The sequence below is a fragment of the Salvelinus sp. IW2-2015 genome, linkage group LG6.1 (assembly GCF_002910315.2).
Source record: "Salvelinus sp. IW2-2015 linkage group LG6.1, ASM291031v2, whole genome shotgun sequence".
In the NCBI taxonomy this organism is placed as follows: Eukaryota; Metazoa; Chordata; class Actinopteri; order Salmoniformes; family Salmonidae; genus Salvelinus; species Salvelinus sp. IW2-2015.
Window position 1 is genome coordinate 13,636,898 of NC_036845.1, and position 23,850 is coordinate 13,660,747.

At 42.2% G+C, this 23,850-nt stretch overlaps 1 protein-coding gene across 1 annotated transcript in view; it reads right to left on the reverse strand.

Moving 5' to 3' along the window:
* LOC111965136 (ras/Rap GTPase-activating protein SynGAP-like) overlaps positions 1-23,850 on the reverse strand; it is a 113,173-nt gene that overhangs the window by 44,745 nt on the left and 44,578 nt on the right. Inside the window, 1 exon segment of the mRNA XM_070444011.1 lies at positions 23,192-23,297. Within this exon segment, the coding sequence (XP_070300112.1) occupies positions 23,192-23,297 (106 nt within the window).

The following is a 23,850-nucleotide window of genomic DNA, read 5'->3' on the forward strand; positions in this document are numbered from 1 at the left end:
CTATGGGCAATTTTCTGTTCTATACTGAAAAAAGAAAAACCTGCACTTGTTTTTTTCTTTTTTCACAATTCCTTTTGAACCAGGCACCCACATACTTTTAATTACCACAAACATTTCCTCATACTACAATGTTCTGCTCTAGAAATTACATAAGCAGACGTAAATGACAAGTGACCTAACACTGTTGTGTAGGGTTCATGGTACACAAGATCATCTGGGGTCTGGGCTAGCTTGTCACTTGGTATTAGGAAAGTGTAATCCCACGTGTCATAGCAGCAGTATGTCATTTTTGTATGAACTGAAATCAGATGTTATGAAGTTGGAGGGGAGAGGGGAATCATGCTATTTAAATCCTAAGAGCATCATGTATGTATTATGATGGGTGAGTCAGACACGTGTAAAATGTAGTCAAGTGTGATCAAGCGTACATCCTTTAGGGTCTGTGCTATTTATACATGTGTTATTTATACATGTCAAATATAACTACATATCCTCACTTGTTCAGTCATGTCCATGTGTTACTATAACACCTCATGCTCTTCATGCTCAGAGTGGGGAGACAAGATGAGTGTGTTGAAGTTGCTTCTAAACACTGATATAGGGTCAGATCTTTTTTCATCCCTACACGGTCCAGGTTATGATGAAGAGATTAGTAATCTGATCTGTTGTTAGAGCAGATCTATCTTCTATCTTAAGTGGCGACAAACGAGAGGCGTGAATTGTGTGACGTTTTTCAGTAGCACCAGTATTATTTGTGTCCTTAATGGTGTTCAGCAATAATCGACCACATTAAATATTTATTTATGATTATGCGTTAAAAAGCCATCGGTAAAAGGGACTCAATAGGTCCATTTCATTCAATTTCTCACCCAGCCTCTCTTGATCCAAACCCGGGCTTTTTATTTAGTTTCCATGGCAACATTTTCCAAGTATCTTGCATTTGAGTTACAGACACATAACAAAGCCAGCGAACAGAAAAGACACTTAGGAGACTATAAACTACATCCTACACATTCACCTTCGCAAACGCTAAGCAACAGAGGGAGGAAACACGCTCCAAATGTGGGGGGAAATGAAAATCTATAGTCATGCTGATATCATTYGGTTATTGTTCATGATATCTGGGGTATACCATGTCTAGTACTACCATCACTGAAATGACAGACAAATGCAAAGCAGTAAAAAAMCATATTGCCTTAGACTGACTTAAATAGTATAGTAGTATATTAAATAGTACYAGGCATTAGATAATGAAGGGAGGGTTAGAGSAATGTGGAGATGGTTGGAACGAGCCTTCTAAAAATAGAGGAGAAAGCAATATGGTTCTCATTCTTCTGTTACTGCATCTGATTTGACCCCATAGAACCTTTTATACTGAGAACGTGTTCACGGATACAATAGGATGCACATGATGTGTGTGTTCATCTGCAATTGTGCATGCGTTTGTATACACCGCCTACAGCATACATGATGCCAATGACGCACGTGCGCATGCGCCTGTGTGCATACAGCACAGTTTGCACTGGCATGCACATGGATGTGTGAACATGTCAGTTTGCATTGGCATGTGAAATGGTGCACTCTTTTCCTTCTGAATGTAAATCTGATGTCAAGCCGAAAGCTGAAGATGAAACGTGTGGGTGGCAACAGCTTCCAGCTTAGTCCCTCAGAGAGAGAGGATGGGGAGGGAGGGAGAGTGAGGGAGGGAGTAAAAGAGCGAGAGAGAGAGAGAGCAGAGAGCGAGAGGAAAGAGAGAGAGGGAGAGAGAGATAGATGGATGTATAGAGTGAGAACGAGTGGGAGGGACAGAGCAAGACAGGAGAGTAAACGCAAGAAAGCAAGAGGTAGAAAGGTAGAAGGAAAAAGCAAAGGAGAGAGAGTGACAGAGAGAGAGAGAGTACAAGAGCCAGAGCGATGGAGGCTGGAGAGGGAGTGGGTGTCTGAAATGCTGTGAGCCTTTTTTGTATTTAGTTTTCCATTGTTTTTCATAGAATGCTGGTCTGCAGACCTGTTAGCTTTTGATCCAAGAACTGTAAATCCAAACGTAGGATCTTCTCTCCTGTGTGCAACATACACTATACTCCATTGTAGTTCTATGTTGATCTTTCTTGACGTATTTCAACACACTTGTCTCTACATGTATGACCATGCCTTAGAGGATGTCTGAGCCATAGACATAGAATCTATAGAACTGATATCCTCATTCAAGTCAATGTTCCGTGATGGGTAATACCGGTGGCCATATTGAGTGTACTGTCAAACTGACTTGGCCTTACCCGTTCTAATTAATTATTTCTATGGTATGYGCACTTAGGAGTMATTTCTGAGTTTTAATTGATGAATGATTTAACAGATAAACGAACTATGTCTAGCTTTTAGGCTTGCCACTTAGCAGGCAGCGGCAGCTTACTTAGTGTAATTTGATGCATGTCAGAAAGGATACGTTGTCATGACAATACAATATTCCTAKTTTTCAACTAGATATCCAGAATGAGCATGTTCTACTCTTGGTCTAGCTCTAGCCAATCAGGGCCAATAATGAAGAGGGAGGTAGCCTTGTAAGATTTAAAGTTATAGTTCATCCTAAAATCAAAGTTTGCTATATTTTTTCAGACCTCAAAGTGGTTTGATTTGAGTTTAGGGTGAACTATCACCTTAAACTTGCCCAACTCAAATGTTTCATCTTATATTGGTGCAAGATGTTACAATCTTCTAACTATTTGGGAAAGTATAAAAGCGGACCGTAATACATGAACAGTGGACCATGACAACATGCTTTCATGTGTGTACAACAAAACGAGATGCCTGTTTAATCCAAAAGCCTGTTCCTACTGTATAGAACCTGAATAGAATCTGGTGAATGCAACATACTTGRTCATGACCAAGATGGGACATGAAACATCAGATGACAACTTTGGTTCCTACCTAATAAAGAAGACGGCKTTGGTTCCTACCTAAGAAAGATGAGAGGTGTTGTGCTTCGATCCCAGACCTCTAAAGTATCTTCAGATGTCCAACGTCTATTCAGCCCACGATAAGAAAGTGGAGGCAATTCRAAGCAAATAACTTTAGATATCCAACTTTGTCTTGAGTTACCATAGTTTTCCACAGGTTTTAGTGTCTGTTTGATATTGTTGCCGTTGTCACATTCCTTTGGGCCCAAACTTGCTGTAAATCAATGCTCCTCCACTATGCCTTGACATTAGTGTCTATAAATAATTAAATACATTGGTGTCAGTGAGTATCTGCTGACACTGGATGTGATTGTGAATGTGTGTCATGGCATTTGTCTGATAGCCTAAGTGCATTTGTCTGGGTTGCTGTCAAGCAGGTAAGTGCCTCACCCTTTGAGTTCAGCATCTGCAGGTCTGAGACTATGAGTTGGCCATACAGATATATTGCTCAGGCAGTGCTTGAGGTCAACTCTCAAGCAAAGAATCCAATTTAAATAACAYCAGCAAGCAAAGACGGTAGAATATATTCTAATCAAAAATGAATATACAGCCAAATAACTATCAACAACTTTGTCCACACTTTAAATATTCAACACATAAAAACACATAAATGACTTGATTACCAGACTTTACTATCCAGGCATCTTGAAATAGAAATCTCTAGATCAACTTAATGTTTCACTCATGAAAAAAATCTATTCTAACTCAGTGAAATAAATATGAGAGGTTTTTACAAGTACAATTTAGGAGAGGGAAAATGAATTGCTTACTCATGGCATTTGTGTATAGGTCAATGAAGGGAGGCAGTAGTTTTCTCATAAGGTGCCGTGTCTAAACTTCAAGCTGTATCCTTTTGAAAAGTGCTCMTAAATATATTTATCATGACCTTAAAGTGCCACATGTAAGCTTACACAGAATAAGGATGATTTTGTAGGCTATTATTACCCMACCCATAAATAACACCAAAATATTAGCTATCCTATGCTATACTTGATTGAATTTGTAGACGTCTCTTACAGTATGTAAAAATATGAAGAATTAGAAATAGGCTATGTCTCCAAAGTCAGCGACTGTTATAATTCCTCACGGATGTATGGTTCATTCTTCCACCACCTCCCCCCAGCCAAGCTCTCCAGCACCGGCAGCGGCTGTTCCGCGGCGGGCAGTCGCGCAGAGAGCTCCTCTTCCCCGGCCTCTCCCTGTCCCCTCGCACCGGTGCCCTCGCCCCCAATCCCGCGGCCGTTTCCTCGGTAACCTACAGAAGATCTASAGAGGCGAATTTCTCTCATGTTTTGGTTGTAATTGAGCAATGGTTTTTAAGGGTTGTATGCCTTCTATCAACAAAATKATGTTGTCCAGGTGTGGAGGATATRTTTTCTACAAGACCTCAATTTCGATTTCGGGAGAAAATAAAATTGATTAAAATAAATAATAATAACACACGTTTGGTTAATTTAATGTTTTGTAGTTTTTGTTTTTTACAATAAGCAGATCAACCCATGACATCTGCAGCTGTGTATGTGTGTGAGTGGGGGGGTGCGCGAGGTCCGCCTGTCCTGTGTGCCAATTATTGGAAATAGGCTAGTGCGCCTTCGGATGCGCTCCGACAAGTCCTACTCTTATGCAGGGGGAAAGATATTCGAAGTCCTCTTTCCGTTGATACACCGATGCTTTCTTAGTTCCCAAATCGGCAGAGAATATTGAACTAGCAGCAGTTTAGCAGATGCTGTGCCAGCGCCTGGACAGGCTACTCTTGCAAGTACAGGAAGCGCGAATCATTGGTGACCATCAAAACGCAAACGTCATACAAAAATAACAGCGAAACAGCAACACGAAAGTGAACAGTGTCCTACAGCATAGAATAACCGGGTGAATATTTCCAAATTAGCATCCCTTATCCAGTTTCTAGAAAGTATAGTCCATCCTCAAGTAATCCGCCTCTCCTTCGATGGAGGTCTTATCCAACCTATGTCGAACGAGACTGTGTCACACAGGTGTATATGGTTGGAGCAGCACTTATGCCTTGCCTTGCTTTGCCTTCACATCTCCCTCTCTCTCGCTCTATCTCAGTTTTGTTAAAGGGATAGGACAGCGACGTTTTGAAAGGGTGTGGGAGTCGAGTAATGGAGTGATTGTAAGTACAGTACTAGTATGAGGTGCCCAGAATGCGCTCTCTCTTTCTCTCTCTCCACCCCCTTCATCACTCTCTTCCTGCCCCYTCTCACTCACACACACACATCTGGGAGAATGAGAGGTGCAGAGCTAGGGCCAAGTGTGTGGGAGGCATGAGCGTAACAATATGACTATGACACTGAAAGYTGCAACCCGCTCATGCATACAGAAACACACACAGAGACACAAGACAAATCTGGGGTAGGTGTAATGGTTTCAATGCAAATAACAGGATCTATCATGGAAAGACAATGATAACTGAGTACATCATAAGTACYCAAACACATCTGTAATGGTGACAAAACGCTATGCCTATSTTCACGTAGACCTACATCAAAGCACAATTTGCGSTACTCTTTTATCACCAACAGCTAAAAAGCCAGACATTTTTAATTTCAGTCACTYAAGACATCGCCGGTGATGGCACTTTATAGTATATTTAAAGCAATCAGTATTTCCAAATGGGTAAAGGGTGACTTAGATCTGTTTCCATGACAACTGTAAGCTTGGACCAACATTTTAACCCATCGCATTACAGATAGTAAGACACTGAGCTATAAGAATTACAGGGATTGGTTCATTTAAGTATTGCAGAAAACAATTTACTACACCCCCTCCCACACACACATTTTCTCTCGTTCACCCACTCTCTCGCTCCCTCTCTCTCACTCTCTCTCTCTCTCTCTCTCTTGCATTCTCTCTAACGTCTGTGTGTCTGCTCTATAATTATTTCCATGGTTACCATTAGTGATGTGAACCTAAGGCGGATGTACTATTGTAGTAATCTTTCCGTCTCTCTCACCACTGTCATTTACTCTTTCTTTTCACATCCCTTGCTTACTCCATGCAATACAAATGTCCAACCCGTTCACATAGTTCTCTCCCTGTCTCTCTCCATCAGATAGGATAGAGGGATGGTATGAAACGAGGACACACTTGAAGYGTGCACAGTGCCACCTGGCTAGGTGGAGTGCCAAGGCTGAAGAGTAAACTGGGATGTTGGCAGTGGGGGGCACAGGCACAGGCACGTGGGAAACTGGGAACGCATTGGAGGCACAGACACAGTTTACAGTACAGACACATGCACACATGCGCACATGCACACACACACACACATACAATTACAGTGCGGTATACACCAACACAAGCCCACGCATTCTCTTGCATGTGAAGATATTTGCATGGATGTTCGCACACCTTCTGTAGATACCCTACAGCCTCACACCCATAACACATACATCGCCTTCCCATTTACAACATCCCATTCACCCACCATATGGTGTGAATACTGTATCTCCCCATCTCCCATCCATTCTTACTCTATAACTTACTGATAGACCAAGTATATGAGCTCCTTTCTAGCTTCACAGAGCGCGGTGGAGCCTTTAGTTGACAGTCAGTCAGAGTGGGAGTGTTGGCCTGACAACACCGGTATTCTGTCTCTGGAAAACCACGTGCCTCCGGAGCTGCAGCACACGGCTGTGTGCAAATATTCAATTAAGATCCTGACTAGTGGAGCTGGAGAGCCTGGTAACGACACTCTACGTGTGCGAACAGAGCCAGAGAGCCGAGTTAGATTTAATAGATATACAATACATACCTATAGGGGCATTGAGATAAAGGTGTTAGAGACAGACAGAGAGAGAGGAGCGGAGAGATAGAGAGAGAGAGACATAGACATAGAGAGAGAGAGGGGGAGAGAGAGAAACAGAGAGATGGAGAGATAGATAGAGACAGAGAGACATAGACAGAGAGAGAGGAGCGGAGAGATAGAGAGAGACATAGACATAGAGAGAGAGAGGGGGAGAGAGAGAAACAGAGAGATGGAGAGATAGAGAGAGAGATGGAGAGATAGACAGAGACAGAGAGACATAGACAGAGAGAGAGACAGAGAGAGGGGGGAGAGAGAGATAAACAGAGATGGAGAGATAGAGAGACAGACAGAGAGAGAGAGGGGCTAGAGCAAGCTCTAATACAATTTGTACTACATGAAGGAAAGTTGGCCATCATAATGACATGTAATATCCGTTATGACTTCAAGACCACACCGCACTGTTCTTATATTTCTCAGCAATACTCTCCAGTCAATAGCTATTTTTGCCTCTTTTGTGTAAACGGATGTACTGGCATAAATGCTCTTGTATATGACGTGAGGACCAAGGTTGTTTTATCTTTGCTTGGTCACTTTCTTCAACACCCAACTCCCTCCATTTCAACTCCATCCATTTAATTGTGTATGGCAGTAACGACTACTGATTCTTGGCTAACCCATTTGTAGCAACTGGCATGCACCTATTTGAGATGCACAAAGAGGAAATATAGCAAAAGCATACATTTGTATGCAAAAGGAGCGAGTCATGGTCTATGAAAGCCATAAGGGAGAGAAATGATTGACATCTTGCGTTAGAGATATGGTCCTGTTGGAATGGTATAGCATTAGCTGTTGGGGTTGTCAGTACATTACAGTACTAGCTGAGTCGGGGGGGGGGGTAGGGTGTCAGAACATAATAGTCTGAGTTGCGGGGGGTTGCTGTGTGTAGCAACTGAATGGTGCATTTTTTCCCATAAGAATATGCTGCTGTACTAAAGCTCTGGAACACATTTCATGTCAGGAGAAGGTGAGGTGTGTGCGTGTGTGTTTGTGGTGTGTCAGGGCCGTAGGCACGGGTGGGCTTGGTGGTGATTTCGATAAAATCCTTAAGCTAACGGATGAATCCACAATTGGGATGTAGCTACCAGTTCCTGAAACAGAAAACTGCCAGCAAGGTTTGGCAACTCGCATGTTACATCAAATCAAATCAACGTTTATTTGTCACGTGCGCCGAATACAACAGGTGTAGACCTTACAGTGAAATGCTTACTTACAGGCTCTAACCAATAGTGCAAATAAGTATTAGGTGAACAAGAGTAAGTAAGAAATAAAAACAAATGTAAAAAGACAGTGAAAATAACAGTGCGAGCTATATACAGTAGCGAGGCTATATACAGTAGCGAGGCTACATACAGTAGCGGGCTACATACAGACACCGGTTAGTCGGGCTGATTGAGGTAGTTGTACATATAGATAGGGTTAAAGTGACTATGCATATATGATGAACAGAGAGTAGCAGTAGTGTAAAAGAGGGGTGGTGGTGGGTGACGGGACACAATGCAGATAGCCCGGTTAGCCATATCAGGAGCACTGGTTGGTCGGCCCAATTGAGGTAGTATGTACATGAATGTATAGTTAAAGTGACTATGCATATATGAAAACAGAGAGTAGCAGCAGCCTAAAGAGGGTTTGGGGTTGGGGGGGCACACAATGCAAATAGTCTGGGTAGCCATTTGATTACCTGTTCAGGAGTCTTATGGCTTGGGGTAAACTGTTGAGAAGCCTTTTTGTCCTAGACTTGGCACTCCGGTACCGCTTGCCATGCGGTAGTAGAGAGAACAGTCTATGACTGGGTGGCTGGTCTTTGACATTTTTTAGGGCCTTCCTCTGACACCGCCCTGGTATAGAGGTCCTGGATGGCAGGCAGCTTAGCCCCAATAAGTGTACTGGGCCGTACGCACTACCCTCTGTAGTTCCTTGCGGTCGGAGGCCGAGCAATTGCCGTACCAGGCAGTGATGCCACAGTCAGGATGTCTCTCGATGTTGGCAGCTGTAGAACCTTTTGAGGATCTCGGACCCATGCAGTGGGGAATGCAGCCCCCGTTAGGAACAACTTGGATTTACAGGCATAATGGAATGAGATATTGGACAGACAATTTATGGAACTCAACAGTCGTTTTCAGAACGATTATATGGGATAATAGGAAGGCCCAACTGCCTGCCTGCCCCGATCGATCTCATTTGGTCAAATGACAGTGATACAGCCACCCAGTACCCATTATGACATTTATGTGGAGGATGCAACGATAACTAATCTTTTCGTACAGCAGCTTAAACGAAAGGTACAATCATGCTGGCAATTTAAAAAAAATATTTTTGTTGTAGCCTTTCGCCAATATGTGATAGGTGCACTTGATTCACTGCCCTGCATGCCGGGTAGGCGAAGTGTTCCCATTTAACCCATTTTATTTGTCTGAAGATACAAACTCGGCGGGCCAAGAGAGCTAAATCAGGTGCACCTGTAGGCATTCCGCTGGCCAATTGGATAGCTTAGATCAGGGGTTTTCAAACTTTTGGGGGCAGGGGACACCTTTTGTGATAGCAAATTCATATTTATAACCTTATACAACAAGGAACACAGACTGAGACCAAGGTCTCTTTTACAGCTGGGCCTGCGTATACATGTTTACACATACAGTTTAGGTACAATGATTAGAAACTACACAAGACAAAACAAACGATCACAGATAACACAAAAAATACAGCAACAGATTACATTTACACATAGGTTATTCTACTAACAGCACAAAACTTGCATTACCCGAAACAGTTACAAGCAATACAAAAATAAAAATCCTCCAATAAATATTAAAATAGGCAACGGGGGACAAGAGTCTCAAGTTTAAGTTTAGTCTGCAGGCTATTCCATAGTCAGAACACAACTCCAGTGGGATAAGAATAGCATACAATAAGTTTTACTATGACTTCGGCAGTGCATGGCTGGACAAACCAAGTCTCGGGCCCTGGRAAGGAATGTTTTAAAGGCCCGCCTCTTGGCATCGGAGAGAACATCTTGCAGTTTTCAAGCTAATTTCCTGCAATTCTACACGTTGTTTTAATGAGGCAGAGATTTTCATTGTTATTGCAGCTTTAAAGCTAATGTCCTGCAATTCTACAATTTTTTTAATGAGGCAGAGAGAAAATGGTGCAGTTTTAAAGCTTAAATTACAGTGCATTTATGTAGTTGTTTTTTTATTGTGGGGGAGAATACAATTAGTGGAGAATAGGCTTATTGTGGATACCAATATCCCTGTAAACCTACCAGGCCTATGTTGCCCAGGGTTAAGAACATACATTGTAGATTCATAATATTACATTGTATATTATTTTTGAGAACCCCTGGCTTAGGTCACCATGTCTACAGCAGCTTCGACGAGCACACAGCGAAAAACAATTMATTCAACCTCAACGCCTTTTTAAAAAACATAGCTGGGATATGGCTGACTTGCTTAAACAAATGTGGTTTCTACTGACAATTGAGATGTACAAGCCATRGCATAAGGGAACGATGAGCGAATAAGAGGCAATCCGTAATTTTGATTAAGACATTAACGAGCCATCTAAGATGGATGTTGTCAATATAACTATATATCAGCACTTTTGAAATGAACAGCGACAGAATTCAGAACATGGGCCATTCTTACAGTATTCTCCCTGTACACAAGTCAGAACCGAAGGATAAATAAAGGGGGCATACTGTATAAGCAGACAATGAAAGCTCTTACAATATTCGATGATGACATTTCTCTAAAACAGGCTGTTTTAGAGAAATGTCAGAACAGTAGGCTAAGTCAGAACAGTAGGCTAAGTCATGAGGGGGAAAGGGACCAAATTATTAAGGTGATGCACATGGGCTACTAACAGCTTACTACACAACATACACTTACTATTACTTTCTTAGCTGCAGTATACATATCTCCCTTGCATATTACATAATTTATGCAGCAGCAAGACATTTTAGGACTCACCATTGTGTTGTGCTCACTTGAACAGGAAGGTGGTGCAGCGGTCCTTATTGTGGACAAATTTTGTCATGAAACTTTGTCATCAAAGTCTGGCATTCTCTAGATTTATGGTGCTTTCAAGACAACTGGGAACTCAGAAAAAAACAAGATCGAATCATGATATCTTCAGGTCGGAGCTCTAAAAAGAGGCCTGAGTTCCCRACTTGGAATTCCGTATTGGATAACCGTTCARAACTTATTTTCCCAGTCGGAGCTCGTTTTTTCAGAGTTCCCAGTTGTCAAGAACACACTGAAGTCTGAGATTTCCCAGTTCTGCATTTCAAGTTGTTTTGAACGCGGCAGAAGTCATGCTGGATTGACAGCATGGCCAATGTATTCAACYTTTTCTGGCCTATGGTGTTGCGTGTGAATGTTTATCCTTTTAAGCTTTGAAAAGAGACCCTTAAACCCAGACTTGGACCACACACCCTCTCCACYAAATAGCAGGCAGGGGAAGCAAATTAGTGATTGCTTTGCAATGCTTGCAGTTAGCCACTGATTCCTTCCAAACCACTCATTGTTGAATATGTTGTTGTGTAATGTTTATGTCCAATGGCCGATGAGCACCGATACATTTTATCTATCATTTCTCTTCATATGACAAGGATTGAAAAGGATTTACCAGTAGATTGTTGATGTGATTCATGATAATGACTGTTTTCTCTAACTTGCTAGTTAAGATTTTGAAAGTATGATGTTGACATGATCAGTCCAATCAAAGCTACTGTAGATATAACGTGATTTGATGTCATTTTATCTGTGGCCAACGACCTTGAGCCTTCTTGGATGGGCACTTCTAATATAAACCTATGGCAGCACCCAAGGGGGCTTGAMCTTTCTAGCTTTCCCTGTAGATTTTGAGATGACGTAATGTCACCATGAGTGACAGAACACTGAGCCAATCACGGCGCAACTAGAGAAGATTAACAACCCCTATGCTCTGTATTTTCCGCTGGCTGCCCCTCCACAGAAAGCACTGAACTAGGCTGAAACACTTGCATTTTGGARCTRCCTTACTCAAGAAAGCAAAAAAGAGACCATGTCTGCATGCAGCTTTATCAACTCAATACATTTMTTTTTTACAMTGTTTGCAAACTGATATGTAACACATTAATGCCAAAATAACAAGCAAAACAGGCAAACAATATATATTTTTCATTTAAACTAAACAGGTGGGTTTCATAACAGGCTCTGCCCCACCTGCCCTGAATGACGGGTCGCCACTGACCTAGCTTGAGACTCGAGTTTTGAAATAKAAGGGCCTACAGTACATGGAGAAAATCAGACCTCTCTTACTACATATGAAAAAAGCCACATTTTCCCCCCGTCAATGTAAATACCATATCATTTTTAGGAAGTTAATTTCATTGGAAATATAACTTTGCCCTGTACTTATTTTCCCATTCCCTGTCGGCCCTATAGGCTACAGATCATTTAATTGACATCACACAAAAGGCTACGTTGTAGGCGCACTTGATCTCCTGTGCCCAGCAGAGAATTGAACTCAGCTTGCACTTTGACTCAGAAAGTGATCTCAATAAAGAAAAGGTTGGTGACCACTGTTCTAGTCTATATCCCAGCAAACAGGAGATGACCTGAGGACATTCGCCGTCATTCCCATTAGGTCCCTAAATGGTCTCAGTGGGATGTTATCCCATTGACGTTAGAACGTTGCGTGATGGTCCCAAGGGAGAATTCTTTGGGGTACTTCTGTCTAGTTCCTTGTACGTCACCGAGGACCATGTCAGGACCTTTCTCGGACGTTCTCATGACTTTCATTTTACTAGTCCTTAGGACGTTGTGCAATGGTCCCAAGGGAACGTTCTCTGGGAGACCTTTTTATAGTACTAGGTTTGACCCCTGAAGGTTCCCCTGAACGTTCTTAGTACGTTGTGTCATGGTCCCCTGGAGGATTTGTGTAGTTCCTGGTTGGACCCGGGGACATCCCCAAAGACATTTTCAAAATGTTCTTGGGACATTRTGTCATGGTCCCCTGGAGGTCTTAAGGAACATTATGAATTTAAGAAAATGCATTAAAAAACAGAGTGGCATATTTTGAGCTTAAATATAAGTGCTTTGAGTGTTGACAGTAATCACAGTAATTCTGCCAAAAAGTTGTATTTTGAAAAACAGCTCAATGGGTCATTTTTAAGAGTCATTTGGAAACTGCAGAATCTGCTCTTTCTGATACTATATAGACATCAACACGTCTTACCTGCTTGTGACTCTGTAGGATCATTTTGACAAGTCACTTTTTGGGACTCCGTTTTGTTTCCCTGCCTCTATGTCAATTTCAGGCTGCACTGTTCATCAGATTCTTCATATAAAATGTAACAATTGATTATATTCTCACCCACCAGACTATTGTCAATTTAACGCTTCCCTTAGAGTTTGAAAATCACAAAAATACTATTTTACGTAACTCTTCCACCATGACCCTTCATCTACTTTCCTAAGTATGGGTCTCAAACTTGTAAAACACATAATTCTTTTTTTGTTTTTTTGTTTGTTTGTTTGTTTGTATTTTAATGCCCTTTTTCTCYCCAATTTTCAATCGTGTCTCATCGCTGCAAATCCCCAATGGGCTCGGGAGAAGCAAAGGTGGAGTCATGCGTCCTCGGAAACATGACTCACCTAACCGCGCTCCTTAACACCCGCCAGCTTAACCCGGAAGCCAGCCACACCAATGTGTCGGGGAAACACCTTTCAACTGGTGACCGGGGTCAGCCCGCAGGTACCCGGCYTGCCACAAGGAGTCGCTAGAGAACGATGAGCCAAGTAAAATCCTCCCCTAACCCGGGTGACGTTGGGCCAATTGTGCGCTGTCCTATGGGACTCCCGGCCAGTTGTGGCACAGCCCGGAAATGAACCCGGGTCTGTAGTAACGCTTCTAGCACTGCGATGCAGTGCCTTAGAATTCTGCGCCACTCGGTAGACCCCATAATTACATGTTTTACAATTAAATTAGACCCGCTACCRGAATAGTGACAWCCATGATGTTCTGGGTCAATTTGTCCCACGCAATTTGACCTTGGTCTATACAGTGCCTTCGGAAAGTATTCAGACCCCTTGCCTTTTACAAATTTTGTTAGGTTACAGCCTTATTCTAAAATGTATTAAATAGTTTTTTTCCCTCATCAATCTACACCCAATACCTCATATTGACAAAGCGAAAACCTTTATTTTTTATTTTTTACATTTTAACAAATGTCTTAAAAATAAAAAACAGATATCACATTCACATAAGTATTCAGACCCTTTACTCAGTACTTTGTTTAAGCACCTTTTGCAGCGATTACTACCTCAAGTCTTCTTGGGTATGACGCTACAAGCTTGGCACACCTGTATTTGGGGAGTTTCTCCCATTCTTCTCTGCAGATCATCTCAAGCTCTGTCAGCTATTTTCAGGTCTCTCCAATGATATTTGATCGGGTTCAAGTCCAGGCTCTGGCTGGGCCRCTCAAGGACATTCAAAGACTTGTTCGGAAGCCACTCCTGCGTTGTCTTGAGGTCCTGAGCGCTCTGGAGCAGGTGTTCATCAAGGATCTCTCTGTACTATGCCTCAATCCTGACTAGTCTYCCAATCCCTGCCGCTGAAAAACATCCCCACAGCATGATGTTGCCACCACCATGGTTAACTATAGAATCTTGTTTCTCATGGTCTGAGAGTCTTTAGGTGCCTTTTGGCAAACTCCAAGCAGGCTGTCATGTGCCTTTTACTGAAGAGTGGCTTCTGTCTTGCCACTCTACCATAAAGGCCTGATTTGTGGAGTGCTGCAGAGATGGTTGTCCTTCTGGAAGGTTCTCCCATCTCCACAGAGGAACTCCAGAGCTCTGTCAGATTGACAATCGGGTTCTTGGTCACCTCCCTRACCAAGGCTCTTCTCCCCCGATTGCTCAGTTTGGCCGGGCGGCCAGCTCTAGGAAGAGTCTTGGTGGTTCCAAACTTCTTCCATTTAAGAATGATGGAGGTCACTGTGTTCTTGGGGMCCTTCAACGCTGCAGAAATGTTTTGGTACCCTTCCCCAGATCTGTGCATCGACACAATTCTGTCTCGGAGCTCTACGGACAATTCCTTTGATCTCAWGGCTTGGTTTTTGCTCTGACATGCACTGTCAACTGTGGGACCTTATATAGACAGGTGTGTGCCTTTCCAATTCATGTCCAATCAATTGAATTTACCACAGGTGGACTTCAATCAAGTTGTAGAAACATCTCAAGGATGATCAATGGAAACAGGATGCACCTGAGCTCAATTTTGAGTCTGATAGCAAAGGGTCTGAATACTTATGTATTTGCTGAAATGTGTGCCGATGCCCAGCTATTTAAAGGGACAGGTGGGTATTTGAGACTGAGTTTAATTGAAGTTGAAGAAAGTTGCAGTAAATCCYTGACCCTAGTCTCAGTGCAGAGAGATATTTTGTAGAGGGAAGTATTTTAAGACTACAGCCAACCAATGTATGAGAGCTGACTTACACACTCAGGGCTGAGGAAGGGAAACCAGCCTACACAAGAGACCCATGGACAACTGCCAGTCAAACCAGGAGCTGTGCTGCTACTGCTGTTGTTATTGTTATTGCTCTATTTCATCCTCAGGATATATCACAGGATATGTGAGCACTTACATAATGTCGACATTTACATAGCTGCTCTGCATAAAAAGCTATTTTCTAATTTAGGCATGGTATTTTCAATGGTGCTTCACTCCATTTCTTAACATGTCATTTCTTGTACCTTGTAATTGATAAATTGATCAGTAATCATTTATTAAAGGGGGATTTTTTTTGTCAAAATTTCAATTACAAAGAGGATTCTRAAAGACCCGTCTTGAAAAAAATGTATTGTAGCTAAGATGTTAATTATAAAAACATTATCTTTAAATCACATTTGCCTAATTTTTTATAATATACAGCCCCAAGGAATACATATTTACTGTGTAGTAGCACTCTCTACACTGCTGGTTGTTACGCTTATTAAAGAGAAGGTTGCACAATATATTTCCACAAATCTAACAMTGTAGATTGATATTCCATCTTATACAAAAGTTAATGATTTTTTTACATTTTATACACTTATACACAYATTTTTGCAATTTGAATTACATTTATCAGAAACTCCTWTACCAACAAAACATTACGGCTTTGAGGGGCAGTACACACTGATCTTTTTTTGCAGGATATCATGGTAATCAATGTTTGTTTTAGCCATTATACCTGGGTTTACTGCTGCTAGTAGTAGCACTCAGGTTAGCATGTCATTAGCTATAGCTACAATCGGCCAACAACAGAGTCTTAGCCAGTTCGGTTATAGATGATCAATGTCTATTATGATGGTAAAGGTTTATCTTGATGTTGTGTAGCAGATTTTGTGTATCAGCGAGAAATGCTRATGTGCTGAACTGCTAATAAGTGATGTGTTTCAAGACTGCTAGTGGTTAGCTAGTAGGGGTAAGCCAGGGGTGGAAAGRGGCTATGCAAAAGGCCAGCGAGCTGTATTAGTGTTTATTTTTTTAATGAGCTGATACAGAGTAAAAAAAATCACAGGATATGATCAGATGATAAATTGGCTTTATTCAGAGTGSCAAAATATATATTTTTAACAATAGTAGGACTCTGTATGATGTGGGTATTCACCGTCTTATGTGGGCAGTGGTTTCACTCTTACTCCTGTAGTGCTCCTCTTCATGTTACATTTCCGAACGCTTTCCGACCTGACTTCGGTCAAATTCGGTTAAAATATAMATTTCTCCCAAAATACAAATGTAAAGTGATAGGGTATAAAACAAATCAGAATGTTTTAAAATAAACTTAATTCTACAATCTTCCCTTTAAGTGAAATATAATTTGACTACTTGTTCCACATGAAGTAGCTTTACGTCATTTCGAAGAAGTGTGGGAACAGTGATGTAAAATGTTGCCAGGAAACAGTATTGATTCTAGCTTAGTAGGCATACAATTCCATGAACCATCTCTCTCTCTCTGCCCCTTTCCCCAGTGAATGTTCCCCTGCTCATGTCCATAAACCGTTAAACAAAGCTACAGTAGCGCTCCATTTGTATTCATTCGGAGTTCCAACATTAAGACAGCAAGATGACTCAGCAAATCTCCCCAAAGACAAGCGGCAGCTTTGGGGGTGGATTTGCAGTTCCATCAGTGACAGACTCACAGGCTCCCTGTCATCCTGCACTGTTAACTTTATATAGTACTAATAGTCTCACTAAAACAAACAATACTGTTGTTGATACTGCTACAGTACTATGTATGCTTCATGCTGCAATTAAAACATATTGAAGTGTCCTTTAGTATTCCCATGTGGTAGCAAACAGAGAATAGCATAATTGGGGTTGGCTAATGGGATCGTATTGCGTAATGATGCAGTTGTTTTTTGGTGTCAACGGAGGCTGAATTGCTCAAAACAAAGAAATCTGAGTAACAGACTCACTAATCTAATATATAATGCTAGAGAATACAAACTACGCACATGCATGGTAACTGTACTGAGGTTGTTGATGGGTTGGCAGGTTAGCGGTAGCTGCTGGAGTATGCTGCAAACATGAACCACATCTGAGTTCCACTCTTACCCTGACAGTTGTTTTGTCCCTGGTGGAACCTCAAAGACATTGCATGTTGTTTTAATGAGTTAAAAGGCTGGGGAAAATCCATAATTTATACTGTTTATTATGATTCATTTTCTTAAAGTTATTGGAGGAGAAATTAGTTCAGTTATACACGCTAGTGTTGTACCTTTAAGATGGGATGTGGAACAACTCCTATRAATAAAATATCAAAATGCCAATGTTGTCCCAGTAGACGGAGAACACAAGTTTATAATGGAGGAAAATACGAACAACACGTTRTGTTTTTACATTGAATTTCCATTCAGCCAAAGGCTATCAATCAGATAAGCAGTTAGCTAGCTACATGATGTTTTTGATTTAGCCTGAGGTTAATTCATTCAGATAACATGGATTTCCCTCAATGACTGAGCAGCCGTGGTGAAAGTCAATTTCAAACACATAACATCGAAGGCCAACTTCATTAATGCAGATAATCACATCCAATTTTGAGGAGGTTAATAAGAGAGAGAGAAAACAATATATTTTCCTTCTATTAGCACAGAATGTACTCYTTGAATGAACGTTATTGCAAGAGAGCCAATAGGATCAGGAGCATGCACTTCAATGCCAATAAAGATTTAAAAGGATTGTTTCTCTCATTATATTACATAATCAAGTCCCTTTGCTGACCTTGCTCTATCAAATCAAACTTTATTTGTCACACGCGCCGAATACAACAAGTGTAGACCTTACAATGAAATGCTTACTTACAAGCCCTTAACCAACAGTGCAGTTCAAGAAGAGTTAAGAAAATATTTACCAAATAAACTAAAGTAAAAAATTATAAGTAACACAATAAAATAACAATAAMGAGGCTATATACAGGGGGTACCGGTACCGAGTCAGTGTGCGGGGGTAGAGGTTAGTTGAGGTAATTTGTACATGCAGGTAGGGATGAAGTGACTATGCATAGATAATAAACAGTGAGTAGCAGCAGTGTACAAACAARGGGRGGGGGGGGGTCAATGTAAATAGTCCGGGTGGCCATTTGATTAATTGTTCAGCAGTCTTATGGCTTGGGGTAGAAGCTGTTAAGGAGCATTTTGGCCCTAGACTTGGTGCCTCTCTGCTACCGCTTGCCGTGCGGTAGCARAGAAAACAGTCTATGACTTGGGTGACTGGAGTCTCTGACAATTTTATGGGCCTTCCTCTGACACCGCCTATTATATGGGTTTTGGATGGCAGGAAGCTTGGCCCCAGTGATGTACTGGGCCGTACGCACTAACCTCTGTAGCGCTTACGGTCAGATGCCGAGCAGTTGCCATACCAGGTGGTGATGCAACCGGTCAGGATGCTCTCGATAGTGCAGCTGTATAAATTTTTGAGGATCTGGGGACCCATAACAAATATTTTCAGTCTCCTGAGGGGGAAAAGGTGTTGTCGTGTCCTCTTCACGACTGTCTTGGTGTATTTGGAACATGATAGTTCGTTGGTGATGTGGACACCATGGAACTTGAAACTCTCGACCCGCTCCACTACAGCCCCGTCGATGTTAATGGGGGCCTGTTCGGCCCGCCTTTTCCTGTAGTCCACGATCAGCTCTTTTGTCTTGCTCACATTGAGGGAGAGGTTGTTGTCCTGTCACCACACTGGCAGTTCTCTGACCTGCTCCCTATAGGCCTTCTCATCATTGTCGTGATCATGCCTACCACTGTTGTTTCATCAGCAAACGTAATGATGGTGTTGGAGTCGTGTTTGGCCACGCAGTCGTGGGTGAACAGGGAGTACAGGAGGGGACTAAGTACATACCCCTTAGGGGCCCCAGTGTTGAGGACCAGCGTGGCAGACGTGTTGTTGCCTACCCTTACCACCTGGGGGCGGCCCGTCAGGAAGTCCAGGATCTAGTTGCAGAGGGAGGTGTTTAGTCCCAGGGTCCTTAACTTAGTGATAAGCTTTGTGGGCACTATGGTGTTGAAAGCTGAGCTGTAATCAATGAACAGCATTCTCACATAGGTGTTCCTTTTGTCCAGTTGGGAAGGGCAGTGTGGAGTGCGATTGAGATTGCGTTATCTGTGGATCTGTTGGGGCGGTATGCGAATTGGAGTGGGTCTAGGGCATCCGGGAGGATGCTGTTGATGTGAGCCATGACCAGCCTTTCAAAGCACTTCATGGCTACCAACGTGAGTGCTGCAGGGCGGTAATCATTTAGGCAGGTTACCGTCACTTCCTTGGCCACAGGGACTATGGTGGCCTGCTTGAAACAGCCTGAGTTTCACTTGGTTAACATCTGATATGGTAAACAGGGGTTTTGTGGTAGGTCAGACCTGCTCTTTGAGCTGTTCGAAATGACAAGTTAACACAAATGTAACTTACCCTGCCAGTAAATACAGAAACATGCTACAGTACAGAGACAACCCCAGCTACACAGTTTCAATAACTTCCCTTTATGGCTGAATGGCTCAGAAACGTGACATCTAACATTTTGCAGCAGTACACAACATACCACCACTTTTTACTCTATAGTGCTTATAGTTKCCATTATATATGCTACTGCAATTGCAACCATTTAACATAGTTTAACTACAGTACCTCCACCATAATGCAGCAACTGCTATTCAAGCCAGATTCCTTATACTCCACTATTGGCACTACCGCCCCACACAGTCTGTCTCCCTATTCATTTTKTTTTCTTCATTTAAAAAAATGTTTACCCATTTCTTCCCCCCAATTGGTAGTTACGATCTTGTCTCATCACTGCAACTCAACGGGCTCGGGACAGGCGAAGGTCAAGACATGCATCCTTTGAAACATGACMCGCCAATCCGCGCTTATTGAACCCCAGACTGTAGTGGCGCCTCAGCGCTGCAATACAGTGCCTTAGATTGCTGCACCACTCGGGAGGCCTTTGTCTCCCTATTGTAACTACTGTACCTTATATGTACCTTAAATATGTCCAGGGTACATAGGGTGTCTCAACACCATGGACAGAGGGCCCAACATGGGCTAAAATCCACCAAAGATGAGAGCTGTTTCAGTAACCTTGGACTGCTCCGCACAGAGCAAAGACTTTGGGTTGGTCTGTGTGGCTACATGCAGAACATCTGTGGATAGGGTTTAGGTTGAAGTTCTAATTACAATAGATATTTGCATAACACATTTACAGCACACTGCAATTATCTAGCAAGACGAATGCCTTAATTGCATGTTGATTGCTCCAACTTTAACCGTTTCCGTGCTTTCAAGGTGCAATACAAGGAAGTGGATGGGGAAGTAGACTAATTGCGTCTGAGTAACTTTCCGTATCCAATCCAAAGAGCGTACTGAAGTATCGTATGTGTCCCTAATCATAGATGCAGAGCCAAATGTCTTCATCAGAGATGGTCATTACATCAGGACCCAGCTGGGATTGTTGTCAAGTGTCTTCATTTATCAAAACGATGATAAATGAAAATTCACGTTTGATGTATAGATACAGTACATGGATGCATACCAAGATGGATACAAATTCAAGCTTGTTTTTTTATAACACAAGAGTAATCTATGACTTTTACTGTATGTGTCCCTGGAATGAAGCACTTAAGTGAGTAGAGGACAACATCGGAAGGTCTATTTGACCTCATCCCCCATAGAGCATTGTTTGCAATCTTGTGTATCATTGGACAGTTTAGCCTGTCATTTTGATTCCATGCCTTTGTGTCCTTTTTTTCTTTTTTGAAGTCTTGTCAAAATTGGATTTTCAAAGATTTGTTTTATACCGGTCAAATGTTTTAGAACACCTACTCAGGTGTGTGKGGGGGGGGGGGGGGGGTATACAGAAGAAAGGCCTATTTGGTAAAAAGACCAGTCTCTATTATGGGAAGAACAGCTCAAATAAGGAAAGAGAAATGACAGTCCATCATTACTTTTTCAGTCAATGCTGAAAATTTCAAGAACATCTTCAAGTGAAGTCAAAAAAACCATCAAACACTATGATGAAACTCGCTCTTACGAGCCTCAGAAATTGCAGCCCAAATAAATGCTTCACAGAGTTCAAGTAACAGACACATCTCAACATCAACTGTTCAGAGGAGACTGTGTGAATCAGGCCTTCATGGTCGAATTGCTGCAAAGAAACCACTACTAAAGGATACCAATAATAAGAAGAGACTTGCTTGGGCCAAGAAACACATTMGACCGGTGGAAATGTGTCCTTTGGTCTGGAGTCCAAATTTGAGATTTTTGGTTCCAACCGCCCTGTCTTTGTGAGACGCGGTGTGGGTGAACAGATTATCTCCGCATGTGTATTTCCCACCGTAAAGCATGGAGGAGGAGGTGTTATGGTGTGGGGGTGCTTTGCTGGGTTCACAGTCTGTGATTTATTTAGAATTCAAGGCACACTTTACCAGCATGGCTATCACAGCATTCTGCAGCGATATACCATCCCATCTGGTTTGGGCTTAGTGGGACTATCATTTGTTTTTCAACAGGACTATGACCCAACATGCCTCCAGGCTGTGTAAAGGCTATTTGACCAAGAAGTAGAGTGATGGAGTGCTGCATCAGATGACCTGGTCTCCACAATCTCCCGACCTCAACCAAATTGATATGGTTTGGGACGAGTCGGACCGCAATGTGAAGGAAAAGCAGCCAACCAGTGCTCAGCATATGTGGGAAATCCAAGTGAAGCTGGTTGAGAGAATGCTAAGAGTGTGCAAAGCTGTCATCAAGGCGAAAGGTGGCTATTTGAAGAATCTCAAATATAAAATATATTTTCATTTGTTTAACACGTTTTTGGTTACTATATGATTACATATGTGTTATTTCATAGTTTTGATGTTTTCACCATTATTCTACAATGTAGAAAATAGTAAAAATAAAGAAAAAGTAGGTGTTCTAAARCTTTTGACTGGTAGTGTAGATTATCSTTATCCCATCCAATCCACGTGTATGCAATCTACTCACTTGCTTGCATCCAATCTACTCTCACTTTAGGATTATCCCAATGATGATCTCACTAAGTTATCTCAGTTCCAAGTTATGCAGTAGGTCACAGTCTTTCTGAAATGGGTCACTGTGTCACAAGCATTTCCCTTGACACTGACTCCGTAAATGTGGAATTTGATGACAGCATGGCAGGTTTCTGTTAGTCAGCTCATTAATGGGATGCCTGGGGTGCCTTGGCCGCATGGGGGGCATCGATCCCATTCAGTATGGGCATCTCCTCAGTGTGGATGGGCTCTCACTGCAGATGGCTCTCAATGGAAGGCTGTTTGATGACATGCTATATCATAGAGATGCTTAGAGTGTGATGAGCATCACTCTTCTGGAGTCAGTAGGCCTGTGTAGCCTGTGCCGTTATAGGAGAGTATTGCTGTGTCAGACCTGAACAGGTTCATGTTAAATATGGAGTGAGTGGCCTATTGCAGTATCCCCACAAGACTGTTGTGGGGAGAGTGGCCCTRTGTGGAYGATGGGAGTGTATCAATGCTGAGACATACATGAGGCAGAGAGGCAGAGTGAGAGAGGTGGAGTAAGGCAAAGAGGCAGGCAGAGACAAYGAGTCAGAGAGGCAGTAAGAAAGACAATCACAAAATATCCGAAGTAGAAAGGCAGAGAAAGGTGAGAGCAGCCCATGACAGGTAGAGTCAGAAACACAGAACTAGAATGAGTAGAACGGGCCTCCGATTCAAGTCAATGACGCCATAATGGGTGGACTGGCAGCCATTGCGAGKGTCCCCATAAGAGTAAAGCAGGAAGTAAAAGCAGGAAGTACAACATTACATTTGTGCTTTATGGTCAGAGGTTCCAAGCTATTGACTGTATTTCTATGGTCAGAAAGAATTCAGAGAGATAGAAGKGCCCATGGCCAACTTACCCATCTCTGGATGGTGCCTCCCCTCAACAGGAACGCTGACTGTCCTCCGCAGCAGCTTGTTCCTGTGCAACTCGGAGCGCCGCTCGCGCATCAACARAGGGTGTACCTGCATATGCACAGAGAGACAAGGTCAGGTCAACATACACGCATAATGCATTAAGCTATATTTTCAGAAGACCATAATGGATAGTATCTTGAAATGTCTATCACTGAGCAGTAGCGGTGCCACTTTCAATGAGCGACCGTCCACAAGAAAGGAAGACCAGAGTTACCTCTGCTCCAGAGGAATAAGTTCATTTGAGTAAACTGCACCTCAGATTGCAGGCAGAGTTCATTAGTAACAGACACATCTCAACATCAACTGTTCAGAGGAGACTGCGTGATCAGGCCTTCATGGGCTGAAATGGAACGCGACACACACACACACACACACACACACATGGTGGAAAAAGTCCCCAATTGTCATATTGAGTAAAAGTAAAGATACCTTAATAGAAAATGACTGAAGTAAAACAGAAAGTCACCAGTAAAATACTACTTGAGTCAAAGTCTAAAAGTATTTGGTTTTAAACATACTTAAGTATCAAAAGTAAATGTAATTGCAAAAATATACTTAATAGTATCAAAAGTAAAAGTAATAAATGAATTCCATCTTCCCT